This window comes from Prionailurus bengalensis, chromosome E4 (assembly GCF_016509475.1).
Source record: "Prionailurus bengalensis isolate Pbe53 chromosome E4, Fcat_Pben_1.1_paternal_pri, whole genome shotgun sequence".
NCBI classification, from domain to species: Eukaryota; Metazoa; Chordata; class Mammalia; order Carnivora; family Felidae; genus Prionailurus; species Prionailurus bengalensis.
This window is the reverse complement of record NC_057360.1, coordinates 35,455,979-35,477,440: the sequence shown is the minus strand read 5'-3', so window position 1 is coordinate 35,477,440 and position 21,462 is coordinate 35,455,979. Positions and strand designations below refer to the sequence as shown.

General features: G+C 47.6%; 1 protein-coding gene across 2 annotated transcripts; it reads right to left on the bottom strand.

Annotated features, from left to right (window-relative positions):
* Positions 1 to 1,070: 1,070 nt before the first annotated feature.
* On the bottom strand, positions 1,071 to 16,205 carry FCMR (Fc fragment of IgM receptor). 2 transcript variants are annotated; one of them, XM_043567740.1, is made up of 8 exons: positions 16,072 to 16,205; positions 8,809 to 9,144; positions 7,928 to 8,059; positions 6,512 to 6,737; positions 4,955 to 5,085; positions 4,402 to 4,557; positions 4,101 to 4,165; positions 1,071 to 1,788 (listed from the first exon to the last, which is right to left on the bottom strand). In XM_043567740.1, exons 1-8 carry the CDS (start codon positions 16,106 to 16,108, stop codon positions 1,612 to 1,614), a joined length of 1,260 nt encoding a protein of 419 aa, XP_043423675.1. In that variant the 5' UTR covers positions 16,109 to 16,205; the 3' UTR covers positions 1,071 to 1,611. The 2 variants fall into 2 exon arrangements, with proteins under 2 accessions (XP_043423675.1, XP_043423676.1); XM_043567741.1 differs by lacking the exon at positions 8,809 to 9,144.
* Positions 16,206 to 21,462: the final 5,257 nt, after the last annotated feature.

The window sequence follows — 21,462 nt, the reverse complement described above, 5'->3', positions numbered from 1 at the left end:
GATACAGCAGGGTTCAAGCACACAAACTTTGAGATCACGACCTGAGCTGAAATTGCAGGTTTAACCGCTGAGCCACCCAGACACCCTGGAAATCATATTGTCATGAAATGTGCAGGAACACAGCACTGGGGAGTGGTGAGGAGCACCAGTTTGAAATGTCAGTGGTGAAAGATATAAGGCAGGCTAAGTGCCCCGCACAAAGTAGGCTCTCCCTAAACATTTCAGTTCTCCCAATTTCACCCCCACCCATCCCTTCTCTTTGGGGACCCTCCTTCCATATCCTACTCATTCTTATCCACCGCTTGAGAGGGTGTCATTATCAAGCTGACCTTGCTTAGATGCTGATGGCGTCATCACACCTGAATATACTGCCCAATCTTTGATGACACTCCCTGTTGATTAAAAAGCAGGGAACTCAATTCTAGCAGCCTCTTCTTTCTAACTGTGGGCAAGTGCCCAGTGAGGCTGTGTTATGCATCCAGGAAAGCTCTTCTTAATACCAAGACTATGTGTTCTCTAGCCTCAAACGCTAGCTGAACTTTGTAGTGGACTTTAATCCAAAGATACAATGTCTGCCTATGCCCTTGCCAGAAAAACTTAGGAGAAAGTATATATAGGAGGGGAGATATGTCTTCTTTCACGACATTAAGTGCTATTACACAGCGCCTGGCCCCTTAAGAATCCACTCTCCCGACCCACCTTGCTATAAGCTACCTGGCAAAGAAATGAGGTGCGTTTCTGAAAGCAGAGAGATGTAATGGTTTGGGATGGCCAAAACTAGCCCGGCACTAAAGAAAGTGCACAAATATCAGTGCTAGGCCATGGAAGAAAGATAAGGAGATGATGACACAAACTATCCTATTTTCAAAAGAGGAAAGACACTGATCAGGGTACTTATGGGCATCAAAGGAGGGAGACAGTAAAGAGGATAGATAGGTAGGTAGGTAGGTAGGTAGGTAGGTAGGTAGATGGATGGATGGATGGGTGGATGGATTGATGGATAGAGAGATAGATAGATAGATAGATAGATAGATAGATAGATAGATAGTCACTAACACTAACAAGCATGGTTCTGAAAATTTATAACCCTTTATTGTCATCTCAAAATGAAATGTCCTTATCATAGGACTCAAGATGAATAGAAGCTCACTAGTAAGAGCCAGCCCTATGATCAGGGCAAAGATGTTGCCAGGGGCATTTCATACCAGGCCCCTTCCTAGTTCACAGGCCTGAGGCATGCCCTCATGAGGCGGTCTGGGGGCCTTTGACTGGTATGAGGCCCAAGACTGAGAAAGTCCCTGAAGCAACACTTATGTCTATCCTCCAGTCTGATGCCATGTGTCTGGAGCCAGGGCAGCAAAGACCCTGTGATCAAAGACACTCTGCAAATCCCGTTGGCTTGGAAGGGAAGCAGGTAGCACGGGGACAAATACTCTGCCTGCCCAGAGCCCACCTGAAAACCACAGAGGGCTGTAGAGGTGTGCAAGAAGAAACAGGAGGGGGTACAGAGCTATGTTCAGGAGAGACAGGAACAAGACTTAAGGTTAGTGTGGGAGGTAATAAGGGCTCCAAAAACAGAGGAGGTATTGGAAACCAGCAGATACACAAGACTCATTGGCACCAAGGTCTGGGCCCAGGGGGACAGTGGGACAGGTGAGTCAGGCAGGGAATATTGACATAGTCATCTGAATCAGTGTCCTCTGCTTTGGCAACAGGCTTGTAGTAGAGGCTCACATATTCACAGCTGGTCTTCAGAGATGGGGCATGGAGCCAGAGAGTTTCCATTACCTGGGAACAACCAAAGAAGCGTCACTGAATCTGGGTAGGGTGATTTTGGTATCTCTCCAGACAGATTTCCACAGTGGGCAATGGGGGGGGGGGGGGTGGAGTATGTACATGGTTGCTGATTTCTCAAAGACAAAGACACAGAAGTGGCTGAGCTTCGCCAAGTGGCTTAACCTTGGGGAGTTTCAGGGTGGCGTCTCACCCCAGGTAACTGGAAAACACTTAGCTCTGATATGGGCAAGAAATGCCTTAAATGGGGCTCAGGCTAAAATCACACGGTTAAGCCTGGGGCTGAAGGAGACTCAGCTGCCAGAGGAGTTTCCCTTCTAGGATTAGACGGTGTGACTTGTGGAATAAATATGCATCTTCTTAGGGAGTTATTCAAGAGTAGGGTGAGTCATCCCCTGCAGCTCCGTAAGGACTCGGAGGAGCCATAATGTGGCCTAACAGTGCATTCCAGGAAAGGGCTGGGTACTGAAGAGGAAGAAGGAAGCGTGCCACCTGGGCACAGTGCTGCTCCTCTTCCCCGGACAGAAACTTCAGGATCCTCTGCCTTCAGGATGGGTCAGTTCTTGGGAGGACAGGGTTGTGCCATGACCCTGCACTGTGCCATTATTGTAGCATCCACCCACGAAGGCTTCAGTAGGGGGAGTCACCTATTGCAATACAAGTCCTAGAACCAGGAGTCCGGCCCCATGAACATAGGAGGCTCCCAGGAAGTTCTAATGGGAAGGAACTATAACTTTGCGTACTTTACCAGAGAGGCAATGAGCTGCAGTGTGCTTCAAAAATTTATCTCCTAAGGCGTGTTACAGTTCACCGTTCGAGATTAATTTATTCTGCTTGAAAAATTAAGATACTCCTTCTGAAAGCTGAAATATTGAGCCATTAACCCTACACACCTCATTGTGGACTCGTTTGGTCAAGATTTTGTCCCTAAGAGTGGGACTGAGAGTCCCAAGCAGGGAGGAAGGATACGATTTGAGCAAAATACAGACCCAGGTAAGGGTGTGTGTGGCCACAGGGAAGTTCAAGGAAAAGGGCTAATGTAAGGGAAGACGGGTGCTGCTGGATCATACCTAAACTACTGTGAACCTTCTCTAGGAGTGGGTAAGGGCAAGGGCAAGGGCAAGGGCAAGAAGCTAGAGGTAACTGTGGCAGAGCAGTTGCTTGTTGCTGGGTATCACTGTCCCTTCTTAGCAAAGCACACAATTGCTCAATTAGGGACTCTATTTCTCGGTCTCCCTTGAAGACAGGTGTGGCTACATGACTAAGTTATGCCCAATGGGATATGACTGGAAGTGATGTGTGAAACCTCAGGGTCATGGTCTTAGGGAAGCACCTTTCTCTTTCTGCCTCCTATGGGCTGGAATGTAGACATAATGCTGGTGATTGAGCATTGACTACGGACCAGTCAAGACTCCAGAGGATGGCAGAGCAACAAGACAGAAGATGTTGGAGTCCCTGGATGACCCGGTGGCTCTGCCCACCTCTTCCTGGCCCCTGCCTTAACTTGGGAGGAAAATAGCCTTCCATCTTGTGAGCCCTGTGGGTTAGGGTCTGTTGCATCGGCGTAGTCTGTACCCTAATTAAAACAGGAACATTTGCCACACTTATTTTTTTCCTGGTTCCTGAGGCAGTAGTATTTTTGACTACTATGGGCTACTCCAGAGAAGAAAATATTTTCTCTTCCTAATTTGGATAAACAAAGATGAATAGACAGTTTAAACACCTTTTACCCATCTGCCAATGGCCATCAATAGAAAACAGCAGTTCCCTACGTCCCTTCCTAGGTTTCCACAGGAATCCTCCTCACCCAAGGGTTGAACCCTATGTACGTCTTGACATCTGCCAAGTCATCCTCGAGGCCAGGCTTCCTGCCTCCAGTGATGCGCAAACTACCTCCTCTCATCCTAGAGAGTTTACTAGAAAGCTCTCCCTCATATTAAGGTAAAATTGGATAGATCCCACTCCCTTAAGACCTCCTGGAAATCGGAGCTCTTCCACACCAAAGCCCTCCTCTGCAGGAGTTGCCATCTGTCGCCTCTACTAAGCATCCATTTATACCCCCACGGTCATGTTTGGCTAGATAAGCCAGGTAATGAAGTCCACGACCGTTGTTGGGCAGTCTTCTCACACCACCAAAGAACGAAAGTCTTCCCAGACTGGGGGCCCAGGAGCTGCTGGGAAAGCCACGCCCTTCAGCTAACAGGCAGCTCGAGGAACCGCCCCCCTCCTCCTCCCCGGGTCAGATCCGGGTCTGGGGCCGCCCTCAGGGCAGCGGCTGCCAATCAGGGGTGGGGGGCGGAGCTTACCTGCGGCGCGGCCTGGGGTGCTGACGCTGACGCTCCAGGGCCTGCGAGAGGAGCCTCCGGCACACCTAAGGACCCGGGGAGACAGAGGTGAGGGCGTGGCCGCGGTCCGGCCCGCCCCCGCCCCGCCCCCAGGCCCGCCGGAAACCCCGGGCGTGGGGCGTTCCCAGAGGCGCGGCCCTCGGGGCGCAAACTCGGCATCTGGGCGGTTTCCGCCGCTGCACCGCGCCCGCGGGTCCGGCTCTGCCCGGCACCTGCCCCACCCGGCGGTCGCCTTCTCCAGCTCGCCCAGCCGCCGGCTCACCTGCAGCGTCCGCCGCCCGAGCACGCCGCGGGCAGGCGCTGTAGATATTCTGGGAGCGTGGCGGCTGCGACGCGCGGCGCCGCTGCTGCGGGGGCCGCTGGGACGCCTCCAGGGCGCGCATCCTCACCGCCACTCGGCGGACCCGCCTGGAGAGGACTGCCCGGCAGAGCCGCGGGGAAAGAGGAGAAAGGCGTCAGAGGCCCGTGGCCACCCCTCCCGGCCCTCGGGTCTCAGGAAACTAAAGGCGGTCTCTCTCCGCGGTGCTTGGCCTTGTCTGACGCGGAGATGCTCTGAGTGCTTGGGCACAGCCTTGTCCCCCACTGAAGACCAAAGGGCCCAGGCCACCTTCCTCGTTCTCATTTCCAGACATTGACCCCTCATCCCACATTCCTCACGCCCCTGGCTGCTCAACTAAAGCTCCTGCGTTTCCAGGCCGGGGGGGGGGGGGGGGGGGGGGGGGGGGGGGCGCGTAGGGGGCGGGGTTCCAGCGGAATCTGAAGCTCAGGGCCCTTCGGGAAGCTCACCTCGCCCTAACGGAGCCCGAGCCGCTCACCTTTCCTCCTTTGAATGGCCCTTTTCACCAACAGTCCAACAAGCGCCAGCAGGATGAGGCTCAGGGCGGTGGGCACCAGGATGTGAAATCCTTGGTCTTCCATCCCAGACACCGGGCCTTGGTGGAAGGCTCTGAGGAAGGAAGGAGAGGGAGAGAGACAGTAGAGGTCTGGGAGTCTGGGAGGGAGAGAGGTTTAAGGCAGCGCTCCTCAGTAGCCAACTTTTGGGGAGATGTCTCACAGGTTTGTCCCTTTTTTTTTTTAACACCCCCCCCCCGCCCCGCCATCTGCCCCAAAGAGTCTTGTCTATGGAGTCAAGAAATTTGGATTCAAATTCAGGTTCAGCTTTCCACTGGCTGTGTGATCTTGAACCAGTCTCCCAACCTCTCTGAGCCTCCCATTTCCTGGGAAATGGGTACAGTAAAGCCTATTTCACAGAAGTGTTTAAGGCTGAAACAAAATTGTAGATATAAAGAAGTTAGAACACCTGCTCTAAGCAGCAGTTAGTAAATGTCAGTTCCCTTCTAAGCTTTTGCACCTCTGTTTCCTCACAAGATTATTGCAAATACTAAACGAGTTAAATTTCTTGTAAGTGGAAGAGACACTGTTCTCATAATGCTCCCTCTTGCTTATAAGGTCTTTCCTCCGTTTCCTCTACAAATGGAATCCTTACTTTCCTTAAAGGGTCAGCACATAAGTTCTCTTTTCTTCTCCAGTCATGGCAAACTAGAGTCAACTTTGTCTGTCCTCAATTCTTGTGTTTATACTGGTTACAACCCTTTTCACAGTCAGACTTGTATTAGTTAGTAAGATAAGACCTGGATATTGCATGTTTTCATCTTTCTTACATTTTCAATGCCCAACACATGGCAGAAAGTAAGAGAATGTTGGTTGAATTGACTTGAATTCTCCACTGGTAGGCTGGTGTAGTTTACTGAGCCAGGAATCAGGAGTCCTAGTTCTATTTGAAACCACAACGTTCTCATGACTTCAGTTGCCTCATCTGTAAAGCCCAAATGATGCTCGAGGTCCCTTTTCTCACTAACATGTTTGTCTTTGGTTAGGCAAAATAATTCCAATTATTATAGGTTTTCTTTGGCATCTGCTCTAATGCTGCCCCCTAGTGGTCCATTGTCGCACTTTCCTAGGTGCTCCCCAGGCTTTAGACCCGCGCTATCCTATACAAATACAATGTGGTCACATCGGTAATTTTAAATACTCTAGAAGCCACACTGAAAAAGTAAAACAGTGAAGCTAAATTTAGTAGTTAACAGTTTTATTGTTAATTTTATTCTTATTTAGTTCCCCATCAAAATAGATTTGAACAAACACTGAATGACTAAAAGATTTGGGTCTCATTTCTACAGGGTGTCCTGCTGGGGCATTGACAAGTGCGTTCTTGTTATTGGACTAATAAGTTAATGCGCTACACTCATAGGTAGCCTAGACACAAGAAGGGTCTCTGTTGGTGGACACTGCAGGAAGATTTCAATGGATCTCCTAACTCTAGACTACTTTGCCTGACCTCTAGCCCATCCTGGATGGTGGAGACCTCTTACCTCTGCCTGTGAAGCCTGCTGTGGTAGTTGTAGCTGGCCGTCTGGAGCTTACGAAGCACCCCCGGAGTTGAGGTCTTTGAGGTTGTGGTGGTAGATGGCAGGAAGGTTGGGGGCTTGGTAACTGCTACTGAAGATGCTCTGGAAACTTGAAGGTGGTGAGAGATTCGGGTGGTGGGGGAGGGGTGGGTTGCTGGAGGAGCCTCAGTCCTTTGAGCTGGTGGGGTAGCTGCAGGAGATGGCGGAAAAGAGTGACCTTCCATATATACATTCTAGTCACCAGTAGGATGGGGTCACCCTGTCTTTCTTGAACATACTCTCCTTTCCCCTAGACTCCCTCTATTGCAGTCCTCATGGCCTGAAATGCCTTCTTAGCATGGCCTCTCCACCTAGTACCTTCTATGTATATTTGCTTCAAATGTCATTTCCTCCAGGAAGCCTTCCCTGACTTTCCAGGCAGAAGAGCTTGCTCTCCTCTGATCCTGGGAAAAGGCCTGTTTGCAGTTCCATCCCCACTCTGCTTTATGCTGTAGTTGTGTGCTTGCCTGGTCTCTTCCATCCCACAACCTTGGGTATAAGACATGCTCAGTTAAACGATCTCTCTTGGCACACAGAAAAGTCCTGTAGTGTCACAATGTTCAATTGATGTATCTACCTCACAAGATAGATGTGAAGATATGATGTAGATAATTGCATGTTAAAGATGCATTTAAAACAAGGAAAAGGTATGGAAATGTAAAAGTACCATTAGTATAATCATCCGACTTTTTATTGCAAAAGAGAGTTGTTAAAATCACTGTATGCCAGGGGCGCCTGGGTGGCGCAGTCGGTTAAGCGTCCGGCTTCAGCCAGGTCACGATCTCGCCGTCCGTGAGTTCGAGCCCCGCGTCGGGCTCTGGGCCGATGGCTCAGAGCCTGGAGCCTGTTTCCGATTCTGTGACTCCCTCTCTCTCTGCCCCTCCCCCGTTCATGCTCTGTCTCTCTCTGTCCCAAAAATAAATAAACGTTGAAAAAAAAAATTAAAAAAAAAAATCACTGTATGCCAGAAAATGAAGACAACCCTGTGGGAACAGGAGGCATGACCATCTCTGGCTGGAAAAGATCTGCCCAGTCTTGGTTCCCCAAGTCATTCATAAAAGAGCTGGGTTTTGTGAATGGAGCATTACTTGTGGTGCCACCTGGTGGTGATGTGTAAGTTCTGCAATTCGTGCCAAGTGACCAGGCTTTGGGATGGGCTTGAAGGACATAGGATGCTAATCTCCGGGAAGTACCGTCTCCCACGACAAGGAAATACACATCTGAGACTCAGCTGTGCTTTGCCAACCATTCCATGAACTGAACACATATTCCCCCCTCCACTGTCACAATGCCCCCACATCATCGCCCCCACCTCTCCTACCTCAGCTTTGGTGAACTGACCTTTAGGTATGAATTCAAGAGAATCGGCATGTGCAGGCATCTGGAACCAAGGGGGCATCGGTCTATGTAAAAATTTATGAAACCATCTTGGAGGCTCAGGCATCAGCTCGTCTTCCCAGAATGGGTCATACTCTATCGAGGCAAAGGGAATAAATACACTGGGGGGCGGCTCTCGGAAGAGACTGAGACCCCAGGAAGGGATGTTGGTATGAGTTGAAGCTGACTCAGCCAGGGTGGATGGCAGTGGGAGGACGAGGCCAGAGTCCACCAGGAAGAGCAGAAAAAGAATGGGCTGGAGACTTCCCTGAAAGAAATGCTCTTCCACCCTTGCTCAGTGGCCACTGGGATTTTAGAGTGGCTGTTGAATTAGTGGTTGCATAGGAGTTAAGAAGTCAGTAGAGGAATGGAGAAAGGTGGGATTTGGGAGACATATGGAAAGGATCAGATCATAAAATACTAAGTTTGACCTACAAATGTGACTTGAAAAATGACTGTCTTTCCTTGATAGTTATCCCTGCTATGTCTCATGGGACAGCTATGTAAGGCAGTTATGTCCTTTTGCTTCCAATTTCCTCCCATCTCAGAGCCTCTCCTCTACCTTAAACCCTCATTCCCCTCAGACCTTGGGGAGTGCGGATAGAATACAACGCAAGGAGAGCGTTTATTTGTTCCTTTCAAATGGTTTGGGTCGGAAATTTGGGGGACTGTAAAGTTAATTCACTGTATGAGGTTTCAACTATGCAAATCCCAATTATCTTTGGACTGGCTAGCATGGTAATAGCATGACAGTCTGTAGGACTTCTGTAGTTCAGTGGTTCTCCCAGCCTTCCCAGGTGGTGACATTTGCTAGGTGCACTGAGCCTCCATGGGGGGTCACCTACCACTGTGGACACTCAGGGTGACCTGCTGGGTCTTGCCCCGGTCTGTGTTCATGCCTGTCCCACAGGCATAGACTCCGCTGTCACTCTTGGTCAGCTCTGTCACCTCCACTAGGAACACATTCTGATCTGGATATGGCTTCAGGGTGACTCGGTGCTTGTATTCTTCCTTGACGAAATTCTTGCTGGACACGACGGTGGAACATACTCCAGATTCAGCCACTTCCCGGCACAGATACAACCTCACATGCTTTTGAGGAAGCGGGCACTCAATGGTAATGGAGCTACCCAGAATTCCCTCCAGCTTTACTTCTGGGAGGTTCCTCAGAGCCCCAGCCACTGCAGGGAGAGGGAGTTAATGTACAGGAAGCCCCATTTCCAACCACATCCCCAACTCCAGCCCTATTTCCAACCCAGGCCCCAGCCCAGTCTCACACTCATCTCTCTAGCTTCAGCCTTATCCCCGTCATCAGCCCAAGCCTCAGATCACCTTAGCCTCGACCTTCTCCTGATCTCTAGCCCTAGCCTCATCCTCAACCTCCTCCTATCCCTAACCCTATGTACCTCCTCAGTCTGGCTCCATGTTCTTCCCTAGCCCTTTGCCCAAGCCTGACTCCCAGCTGGACCTCTCTCAGCCCAAACCTTAACATAACCCTCACCCTCATTCGAACCCAAACCCCTAAGATCTCAGTTACCAAACCTCTAAGAAGTCAAAACTACTCAAAACTTCTGTCCCACGCCGAGGAGAGATGATATGCCATAGCAACCCCAATCAGCACTTAGTACCCAACTGATTTCAGGGCGGTGTTGGGAGGCACAGTGCGATTTTGCTGCAACAGCTTTCCTGTCTAGTTTTGTTTTGCTCAGATCCATTCAGCCAAAACGACTGCTCACCCTCAGTTTTGTTTGTTAAATCATTTTTTTAAAGCATTTGTTGAATGCCTTTTATGTGGCAAGAAGATGGCTGGCATCCCTCCCTGCACAGAATGAATCATTTAGTGGGTGGTACAAATGGACACTCACTACAGAGTCATGCGATACACCCCACAACCGAGATATACAGGGAGGCTTGGAAGCAGTGAGCAGAGAAACTGGATCCAGGCTGCTGCCAAGGGATGGTGTAGTTTGAGGAAGGGTTTCTGGAAGAAGTGAAGTCTAAGTTGTGACCTGAAAGACTGAGTGTGGAGGGCAACTGAGAGAATGATGGTCTTCACTGAATGAGGGAACGCAGATGGAATGCAAGAGGGGGTGTGTGTGTGTGTGTGTGTGCACGTGTGCACAGGTGTATACACATTGTATGTGTGTTGGGGAGGGTGGGAGCAGGGAGGAATAGAATAGAACAGAATACAATACAATACAATACAATACAATACAATAAAAGTTTATGCTTTGGCTGAGAGAAGGCAGATCTAACACAGTTGAGTCAGATGGAAAAAGAGGGTAAGTCCAAATATGATTAATTATCAACTAAATGGGTCCCAATAAGTGTCTGCATATTTCTGGAAAAGAGGGGCAGAGGGTGAAGTATGTGTGTGGGAGTGGGGCCAGGGAACTTGGGTAGAGGAAGAAAAGACTCTTCCAGGCAATGAGCACAGTGCTCAAAGAGGCTGGGATATGAGAGAGAACATGGCATGTTCATGGAGAGAAGTTGACAGACTTCTTGAAATTCATCCCCTGACCACACATTAAGAATAGCTCCAAGGAGTTTAGTAAGATAAGGAAAGTCAAAGAAAGAAGCAGGGCTTGAGGTTTCTGGACAAGCAGAGAGAGCTGAAGAGGACATTCCGGGGGGAGCAGAGAGTGCGGACACCAGTGAAGAGGTAGAAATAACCATGGGAGTATGAGAATGGGGGATAGGGGCTGGAAGGGGGAAAGTTTACAGGAGTGTGTTCAAGTCTAAGAGTGTAACTGGTGTTAACATGGTAGGGATAAGAGGAGGGTCCAGCCAGAACATGTAACATCTAACATGGAAACTTTCACACAAATAATCCAATGCTGTTTCAAATCTGCTGGAAACCTAGGTGTGTGAGGCAGCCTCATGACTGGACGTGGCAATGGAAGGGTGACCCATTCAAAAGACAAAGACCCAATCAAGGGGGTGGGGGAATTACCCTGTGTGTCCAGCAGCCCACACCTGTGTGTAAAGCCCAGCATCTGAGAGTGAGCATGTATTTTTGGACCAACCCAGCCAGAAAGGGGCATGAATGCTGCTTTCCCAAGAGCAAGATGCTACAATATGGGCAGGAGCAAGATAGAGCAAAGAGAGGTCATCATCTATGCAGACACCTCGAGTGACCTCACTCTGCTCAGGAATGAAATTCTGGTAAACCCTTGGCTTACCCAGATCCCCTGCAGTGGGCTGCATGTTTGTGTTCCCCTAGTATTCGCGTGTTGAAGCCCTAACCTTCAATGTGATGGTAGTAGGAGATGAGTCCTTTGGGAAGTAATTAGTGTTAGATGAGGTTAGTAGAGCCCTCATAATGGGATTAGTGTCCCTCTTCTCTCCATGTACACAAGAAGAAGCCATGTAAGGGCCCAGGGAGATGGTGGCTGTCTGTAAGCCAGGAAGAGGACCCTTACCAAGGACAGTATTTGTCAGCACCTTGATCTTGGGCTTCTAGTTTCCAGAACTGTGAGAAATGAACTCTATTGTTTAAGCCACACTGTCTATGATGTTTTATTAAAGCAGCCAGAAGAGACAAAGCAAGGCATTCTTATTGTGTAAACCCTGGACAGACGAAGCACAAGAAAAGCTGCTGGGTACACTGAGCTCTGGTCCCAAGGAAGCACTAGTTGGTGAGATGAAAGGACAAGACCCCAGCTCTCCTTGGAGTTCACAGTAGCTTCTAACCCGCAACCAGGGTTTAGAAAAGCAGATTTCCCAAAGAGAGAAAAGATAGATGTAATTTCCTGGTTTCGAATTTATGCCCAGTGTGCATATGAGGCATATTGGAGGAATTTAGTAGGATGCTGGTGACGTGATCTTACCCTTTGGCACGGTGATTACATCTGTCTAGGGTGGGGCCTATGAATCTGCATTTTAAAATAAGCTCCCCAGGTGTCCTTGAATTTTTGCAATGCTGAACTACATAACTATATTTCCATATGATTCTGGGGAATAAAAGGAGGGGTGGAAGTAGGTGTCTAAGGGACCCAACCCCTTTAATATTGGTGTTTTAAAGAGGCTACTTAGTAAGTGACATTAATCTCTAACTTGGTGACTTGATTTTCAGTGGCGATGGTAGAGGACAGGGGTATAGGTGATTTAAAAGGTCACTCTCGATATATAGTTAGATATAAATATATATGTTTGGAACATGGGAGAAAAAACACATCATTTCCATGATGGAAATTATGGTAAATGCTCCAAAGGCCTTGGCTGGGGTGGTGCCTTGAAGATGGACTTCGGATTCTGTTGAGCAGTGGTTTTCCGGCTGATGAGAACCCTCGCAACTCAAGTCACAGCAGAATTCTTTCTGGAAGAAGGAAGCTGGCCTGCAACTTTTTTTTAGTGTTTATTTATTTTTGAGGGAGAGAGCATGAGGGAGGGGCAGAGAGAGAATCCCAAGCAGGATCCACACTGTCAGCATAGAGGCCAGTGAGGGGCTCAAACTCATGAACCGTGAGATCATGACCTGAGCCCAAACCAAGGGACAGACGTTTAACTGACTGAGCCATCCAGGCGCCCCTGAGACTTTTATGTTTACCAGATGGAGTGTGAACTTTTCTAAAAGATGAGAAACGTTCTACTCAACTTCCTACTCCCACATACACCAACATGTGTGTCCAGGCAGACTGTCTGCTTTTTGTCCTGTCGCAATGAATAGAGTGTCCCCCTCCTCCCCAAAGCCAGTTCTTCTTCCTGTGTCCTGAGTCCAACCTGCTCACCTTCTTTAGAACTTCTCTTCCACACTGATCCCTCTCTCCTCGACGTGTCATTTGGTTTCTTCTCTGCTATCATTGCCATGGCTTACACACTTGCTCTGATATTGGCCATATTGAAAAACTCCTCCATCCACCTTTTGCCTCCCCTTCAGATGCCACCCCTCTTCTGTTCTCTTTCTCAAATGAGTCATCAAGGTCACAGAATCCACTTTCATACCTCCCGCTTTTTCTTCCACCTATGCCTGTCAGAATTGTGTCTCCAACATTCCACTAGAACTGCTAGTCAAGGTCAGCAAAAATTTCCTAGCTTCCACATTCGATGTCTTTGTCTTCATTTACTTGCCCTCTTGGCAGCATGTAAGGGAATTGAGCCCTCCCACCTTGAAATGCTTACTTTTCGTGGCTTCCCTAACACCACACTCACAATGACTGCTCCTTTTCAATCTCCTTACTTTCCTCTCCTTCTCTATCCACCTCTCAGTATTGGGTTGCCCTAAGGCCTGGTACTTATGCCTGGTCTCTTCTCAGTCTTCCCTTCCACTCCCCACATTAGTTCATTTACTCCCATGGCTTGTAATGCCAACTGTATGTAGTTTTTTCCAGAACATTCATCTCTAGTCTTGTCTTTTTTACCTCTAAACTCTAGAATCACCTTTCTGATATCGCCACTTGGACTCTACTTGAATATCTAAGATGTATTTCAAACTTACCATGGCAAAACAAATAGACGAACAAAAAAAGAATTCTTGATTTCTCTTCCAAAACCTGTTCTGTCTAAGCTCTTCCTGTTTCAGAAGAGAGTACCGGCATCCACCCAACTGCTGAAACCCAAAACTCATTCCCATATTATATTAAATAATCAAGAATAAATTTTAGGGGTGTGTGTGTGTGTGTGTGTGTATGTACTGGGTCACAACATCACGCATATGTATTATTACTTTTATGGGTCAAGGTGAAAAAGCCTACATCATGTAATACTTTTTTGCTTTATTGTGGAACTTCCCATAGGGCCATGTGGTCTATGGTTTGTGCCCCATGCACTGGGCTCTTGGAACAAGGACTATTCCAATATTTGTACAACCTGGGGCAGAAATACAAATAAAGACCCCAATATCATATGTCTAAATATTTTAAAATCATAAATCAAGATAATAAACCGATGAGTAAAGTATGTCCTATGACCCATCTTGACAAATTCACACACCTTAGATGTCCACTCAGAAATATTTCTGTGTTGGGGGCACCTGGGTGGCTTAGTAGGTTAAGCGTCCGACTTTAGCCCAGGTCATGATCTCATGGTTCATGAGTTTCATCCCCGTGTCAGGCTCTCTGCTGACAGCTCAGAACCTGGAGCCTGCTTTGGATTCTGTGTCTTCCTCTCTCTCTGCCCGGCTCCCCCTCATGCTCTGTCTTTCTGTCTCTCAAAAATAAGTAAACATTAAAAAAAATTTTAATAAAAATAAAAATAAATAAAACACTTCTATGTGGGAAGAATGTCTCCAAGTTTCCTACTCCTAGCATCTGTCCTATCTCCCCATCTTTTCTCATCCCAACTCCTGCCAACACCACAAGGGTCCTAGTATATGTATAGCAGATAATCCAGGTTTCATGTATTAGTTCCACCCATCTCATTCCAAACAGTCTTTTATAGAATAAGATAGAATTTTAGGATAGAAGACCCAGTATGGAGGCTTATATGGTCATTGAAAGCGGGCCCAGAGTCATCTGGACAAGGAGCTCGAGGTCTAGAAGAGGGGATATGAGTGTGGGCTTGAGGAGGACAATCCCCTTGGGCCTGTGAACTCCTCACTCTCTGAGGATGGGCACAAAGGGAGATGGACTGGATCCAGAGCAGGGACCCCTATGGCCCAGCTAGAATGGTGGTATTTCTCAGGACAGACTACAGTGCTGCAGTTCAAGTACCCTTAACTCTTAGAGATCTTCTACCCCCACTGAACCACTCTTTCTTCTCAAGCCTAAGTTTAGTTAACCATCCACTGTGTTGACATAAGTCCTCTCACAGAGTCTGACATTTCATTAAAACTGCATTTCCTTGGACTTTTAGGGTGTTTCAATCTTTGACTCAACAAATATTTGACTTTCTTCCATATTCAAGCCATTAGAAATAAAGCAAATATAAATAAAAAATCATTTTGACCTTCAAGGAGCTCACCAATTAATCAACAAAATAAAGTGAATACATGCCAAGTCACAATATAAGGCAGAATGAGGTCAGCTCTTGGGATTCAGAACACAGGGCTCTGGAAAGCGTACAAGGAGGTGGAGGTTGAAGTGAATTCTGAAGGGCTCATAAAAGGTGGAGATGAGAGGAAGGATGTTATCAGCAGAAGGAATGGCTTGAGTAAGAACATGGTGACAGGAATGTCCAGCACATGTTTAAGGAGGAGTCCTCTTTGGCTGGAGGTTAGGGAAGTGCAGGGAAGTGTGGTAATCTCAGAGGGTAAAAGGGGAGCACAAGGTAGGAGTTTGTAGGCAGTGGGAGCCATTGAAGGTTTCTAGGAAGGGCGATCCTATGATTAGAGTCAAGCATTAGAGAGAGTAATCTGGATTCACCAGTGGGTCAGTTTTGAGGAAGTGGGATAGTTATGAGATGACTTTGAGTTCTGTTCCTTTCCATTCCCTCTGTTACCTCTCTAGTAGAGGCTGCTTATCCCGGTCATGCTAATCCAGAAATTACATGAACTGGCCATTAATTGGGTCAAAGTCGGGGTGGGAATAAGTGGTAAGAGGTGGTAAAAAAAAAATCATTCTGGCATTTGCACCTGATATCAGAGATAGTTAAGATGGATAGAATAGCTTGTTTGGATATGGCCAGAAAGGAACTTGAATTATGGTGCTAGGTATGTTGCATTTCAGCTCTTGGTGGGAGACTAAAGTGGGGGTTCCCAGAAGGCAGCTATTGGGATTCAGAAGACAGGGCTGAAGATATTAAACTTGAGGAATGGATTAGGGTTACTGAACTGATGAAGGAGTCCTCGTTTAAAGCTGAAAGTTGAAAATCAGCAGTGAAAGAGATCCAAAGAAAGAGAATGTGGAGGTAAGAAGAAAGAAATTCGGAGGCACTTGCTTTATGATCCCATATTATCAAACTAATATGCCTAGGAGAGGTAATGCCTTCAACACTAGTGGGTCAACACCTGAGCCTCACAGGAGATGTGTCTGGAGTGGAGAGCGGGGCACTCACAGAGAGTGGGGAGGACGTCCAGAACTTCACATGGTCTCTATCCTTATCCTGCCCTGAGTACTTATCTGCAAATAAATCCATCCAGGAACATCAGGGCTAGAGATGGTCAGCAACTCCCCTACCTGTGGACAACTCAACCTCATAAAACGTCCAAGGTGTTTTCCCAGGGCACTTACCTGGCAGGAAGCAAAGTGACCAAAGCCAGAGGTCCATGGCTCCTTCCAGAGCAACGTCCCATCCAAAAACCCCTGGAGATGGGGACAGGGACCCACTGCTCACCCAGGAACCCTTTACAATCTGGAGCTTGAAAGAGATTTCTGGCCCCCACGAGAAGCAAGACTCGAAAATGAGGAAATGACAACTTGTTTTGTTTGCTAACTAGTTTTAGACTAAAAAAGAAAATACCAGCAAACCACAGCGGAAGTTAGGAATTGAGAAAATATGTTATGTTGAGCACGAATGGGTCACCAGGGTTCAAAGGGCCTCTAGGTAGGTAGCTCCAAAAAGCTATTAGAAGCTCTCAGGCATGATGTTTCTTAGCCTTGGGCATGTTTTCTTGGAAGGGCCTCCCATGCATTATGAATATTCATTGACTTCTGAGACAGAGTCACTTGCCTTATCCCTGTCTTCAGGATAAAAGAGACTGTCACCAATTTTCTCCATCTGAGGAGGACTGTATGGGTAGAAACTTAGTCCTGAAGTCAGAAGGTACTGGTTGTAGCCCTTGAATTTACTTGGCAAATAATTTTGTGCACCTACCATGTGGGAATACTAACCATTGGTTTTGAGGAATTCACTCCCTTTCTCTGAGCCTAGATCTCCTTATCTAGAAAAGGAAGGTGGGACTCAATGAGCCTGGAATTCCCTCCTGTAGGTTACTGTTCCTGGAGTCTTAATTAACCACAGTTTGCCCAGAACCTCAGATCAACCACCCTTCATCTATCCCAGCTCTGCCCCTGAAGGTGCTGCCCTCTGGCAGGGGCCCAGGCAACCTTCCAGTGGCCACAGAGGCATGCCAGACAATCACGTGACAGTGTCTGAAGTCACAGCAGCCTGGCAGAGCTAGGCTCCAAGCCCCCCGAGGGTCTATGGGAAAGGGCCAGTGACTGATGGAGACGGGAGATATGCTGAGGCCATCAATCACAAGGTATCACAGAAAGAGCTCTGGGTTCCCGTCCGAAGACATGGCTTCTGGTCCTGGTTTGGTGCTTCCTAGCTTCGGGCCTCAGTTTCCTCATTAATAAATACGGGTGGTCCCTGCCCTGCCTACATCACAGGGCTTTCATGAGGCCCAGCAGAAACCATGGCCATGGAAGGGCTTGAAGGGCTTTTAAATGTGGAGGTGCAGCATGGAGCGGTTACTTAATCAGAGGATCCCCAGGGCTTCATTTCCGATGGTTACATTGTAAGCACCTGGCCAGCATCCTCATTTCCAGGGGCTGCAGCCTCTCGGGGGCACCGAGGACTGAGGCCATTTCCACCCCCTTTCTTACCAGACTGGTCACATGCTCTCCAAAACACAAAACGACAACATCCGCAGTAGAAGTCAAACGCGAGGCTCAGGGCAGGTGCAGAGGAAGTGTGTGGGGGGGGGCAGGCAGCCTGTCCTGCCCACCCCTATCTGGGTTTCCATCAGCTCAGGGCCGCTGCAGTTCTGATTTCCTCCAACCACCAACTGGGCCAAGGTGTCAGGGGGCAGCCTCAGGCCTCTGGTTAGAGTGAGTGACTGCCAGAGGCCTCGGTTCTGGTCAGCCTCCACCCTTCCTACTTGGAGGGCTCGTCCCAATTCCTCACAGCTGTCCCACAGCTGGGATCTGCCATCTGCTGGGCTCAAGACCTGGGACTGCCTTGGCGAGAAAGAGAATAAATGACTGTGGTGGGTGGGTGTGTGACTGTGGGTGTAAGAATGTGGGAGTAAGATGGGTAGGTGTGTGTGTGTGGCTTGTGAGTGTGAACATGCTGTGTGCGTGCACACGTGCATCTATGGAGACGTGGGCTGGATGTGCTGTGGCTGCAGTGCTGGGAATGTGTGGAATGAGATATTTTCACATCGCGGGTGGCCCAGATGAAACCCTTAGTAACATCACACTGGGGTTGTTACGAGCGGGAATTGGGGGGTCTCAGAACTCCTGGGTCGGAAGTGAACGCTTGAAATCTGAGGAATCAAAACTCCCAGACCTGGGCGATCCAGTCTTTACCTCCAGTCTCTACCCCAAGGTCTCAGGGTAGGCTGGGTCCCCAAGGGAAGGCTGAACCCTGGCTAAGTGGAGGAGTTTACTGTCTTCATTCTCTTCTCCCTCTTTTTTCACCAACCAAATTTTATTGCTCTTTTCTGACTCACAGGGCGGCTGTGTTGCCCTGGTGTTCCCACTTGGGAAAAGATATGAAAAGCTGAAGCCCACTGACAGGCAGGGGACTCAATGGCCTAACATCCTCTGGGGCTAACGCTTGACCAGAAGGGATGAACGCAATGGGAAAAAATTCAGAGTCTGATGACAGGGAAGTGGATATAATAAATAATGCCAGATACACTGGGAACTGTCCTAAGTCCTTCAGGTGAATTCATTTAGTCCCCATAATGACTTGGGTTTTTATTATCCTCCCTATGTTACAGATGGGATAAGAAAAATATTTCTCATAAGGTTGTCGTGAAGATTGCTTGAGGTAAGCATCACAAAGGGCTTGATACGATGCCTGGAATATAGTGTGAGTTCAGTGGAGATTAGCTGTCTCCGTTAAGGTGAAAGTTGTCATTATGGATTGTGCTTGGTTGTAACATCACCCTCCTTTGACCTCCTGGAGGCTGTTTGACCTCCGAAACAGCCATATCCTGGGCCTTTCCAGACTGAGGGTTGAGATCCTAAGTGGCCCTCCCCGGGACCCACTCTCCCCAAAGACAGATCATGAGCATCCCCTCACCTGCTAGATTCACCAAGGAGCCCACTCAGGTAGAGGTACCCGGCTCAGGCACCCTGTGGTTCCCATTTTCCAAGAACTTGGGCGAGAGGCTTGCCTGACCCAGACTGAGCCACTCCACAGGAACAAGGCTTTGGGAAGGTTAACCTTTACTGTGAGCCTATTCATGGCCTTCTGCTATAAGAAATGGTAAGCCTTCTTACCTAAATATGGCCACACTTCTATTGATATTCTAAGGTTAGAACCCAAATATGTAGCATTTTTGATGAATTTTAATGCGATTTATCAGCAAAAATCTGGAGTTTAGAATATTCACCTCCACACATTTAATCAAAGACTTTTGACTCCAGTGAGGGTGGGTCAGCTGCCCATTTCTTTATCAGCCTTAGGAGAGGCTTACCAAGCTCTCAGAACTCCTGGAATCTAAGAGCTTGACCATCTTCTTTCCCTTCCTATTTCAGCACCCTAGCTAGCTGGGAGCCATTGGTCTGTTTTATATCTCTTTTTTTGGTGGCTCCTTAGATATGTGGTCTTTCTAAGACGATCTCTTATTATGTTTCTTATATAGACTCCCTAGTAGAGTTCATTATTTCAGAGAAGCTTGTGGGGTCGGTGAGGAGGGGACTGTACTTGTTTCTCTGCTTTGGGGACCAGATTCATTTACTGCTCTTAGGACAAATGTTCTGTCCTGACTCTTGGGAAAGTCTTAGACAAACGATATGTATGTATATGTATATGTATATGTATATGTATATGTATATGTATATCTATATGTATGTGTATGTGTATATGTATGTGTATGTATATATGTGTGTGTATGTGTATGTATATATGTATATATATAGTTTTACAAACCAAAATCAACTGCTGTAAGCAGATTCTCGGCCACTACTGGGCCTTAGTAATGTGTAATCATTATTACCTAATGGATTTTTTAAAGGGAAAAAAATCAAAATAATTCAAGAACTTGAGGAAGATTTTTTTTTTTTTTAATCATCAGAAACAGTTAAGTAGTCCTCTGAGTCATTGCTCGGCACTGACCATTGCTATTTGGTTTATCATTAACCCCAGGGTTGATTGTTACTCCCAAGGCCTGGGCTGAATAGTGTCCCTCTGAAATTTATGTCTACCTGGAACCTTAAAATATGACCTCATTTAGAAATGGGAACTCTGTGGGTGTAATTCACTAAGATGAGGCCAAACAGGATGGGGGGAAGCTAAATCCAATGGCAGGGGTCCTTGTACAAAGGCCGTGTGAAGACACAGACAGACACATCAAGAAAAGGCCATGTGAGGATGGGGCAGAGACGGGAGTGATGCAGCTGTGAGCCAGGGAACACCCACGATTGCGGGAGGCTGCCAGACGTGAGGAGAGAGGCCCCAGCAGCTTCCCCCTCTCAGCCTCCTGAACAAACCAACCCTGCGGACATCTTGGTTTCAGACTTCAAACCTCCAGAATGGTGAAAGACTTAGTTATTGTTATTTGAAGTCACCCAGTTTGTGCTGGTTTGTTATAGCAGGCTAGGAAACTAAAACCCTCCCCCAAATTGCTGACCTTTTAAGTTATTAGATATCCCATTTCAGCCACAGACCAGCTTCCTTATTCATGGAAGGATTTCAGGTGGGCTTTGGGCAGTACATTATTATACTTGACCACCAGTTTATAACATCAGTTAAGAATAATACAGGATCGTCTACGACTTTAGTGGCATTTCTTGGTCTTTGATTCTAGGGGATGGGATAGGCTGCCTGAGCTCCAGATTGGCTTGCAGGTTATTGGCATTAATATAGGAGCTGCATCTAAATCTTACTGCCCCAGCAAAGATGCTTTGGTCGGAGAGTAGCTTCCTGGGGGAAAACATAGGTTCTGATGCACCTTGTAGTTTTGGTTCTCCTGGAATGATTTGCTGTCATTCCAGAAGAAGCTAAATATGTATCCCCATTACAGAGAACAGAGAGAAATAAATATTCCTGATGACCATCTCTCTGGGCCAGCGTGCAGCCCAAGACTCTGATCCAGGTCAGGGTCCAGGAATCAGGCCTGGACATTGCAGTTGGTAGAGCAGGAGGGGAGACTAAGGAGGACTGAAATCTGAGTCTGGTCAATGGCAGGCTTGGAAGCACAAAGCATCAGAAACAGTATGATCAAGGCCCAGGTGGAAGCAAATTCTCTTCCCCACATCAGGCAGGATAGAAGCCTGGGAAGAACTTTCTCCCAGAGAGAACTCTGATACACAGAGGCCCTGAGGAAGAGTCTGGTGTGGTGTGAGGGGTTGATAGGATATGATTAGGTTCAGTGCCAGAACCTAGGAATGGCCTTGGCAGACAAGGGGGTCCTTTATCTAATCACTGTCCCCCAAGAGACTTTGGGTCAATTATTCTAAAAGCTAAGTTACCATTTAACTAGCTTCTAGCTGAAATTTCTGTGGAAGGAGTTTACTCATTTGGTTACTTGAGTTTTGATTAATAGCCTCTCCATCTGGAAGGATACCCCAGGAAGATATAAGATCCAAAGTCAAGAATTCCATGGATACTTAACCAAGATTTTTTCTTAATGCCTAAGAGAAGCACAGTTATACTTGCTTTCAGTTTATTCCATTATAAATAGTCTTAATTAAGTTCTGTAACACAGAGTTTCAGGTTCTTGACGA

What these genes read in the sequence shown, in the direction of transcription:
- FCMR (XM_043567740.1), bottom strand. Translation starts at nt 16,108, where the DNA reads ATGGACCTCTGGCTTTGGTCACTTTGCTTCCTGCCAG. An exon ending in CACCCTGAGTGTCCACAGTG is followed by an intron (nt 8,060 to 8,808) that starts GTAGGTGACCCC and finishes TTGCCTCGATAG; the next exon opens with AGTATGACCCATTCTGGGAA. An exon ending in TCGGGCGGCGGACGCTGCAG is followed by an intron (nt 4,166 to 4,401) that starts GTGAGCCGGCGG and finishes CCGGGTCCTTAG; the next exon opens with GTGTGCCGGAGGCTCCTCTC.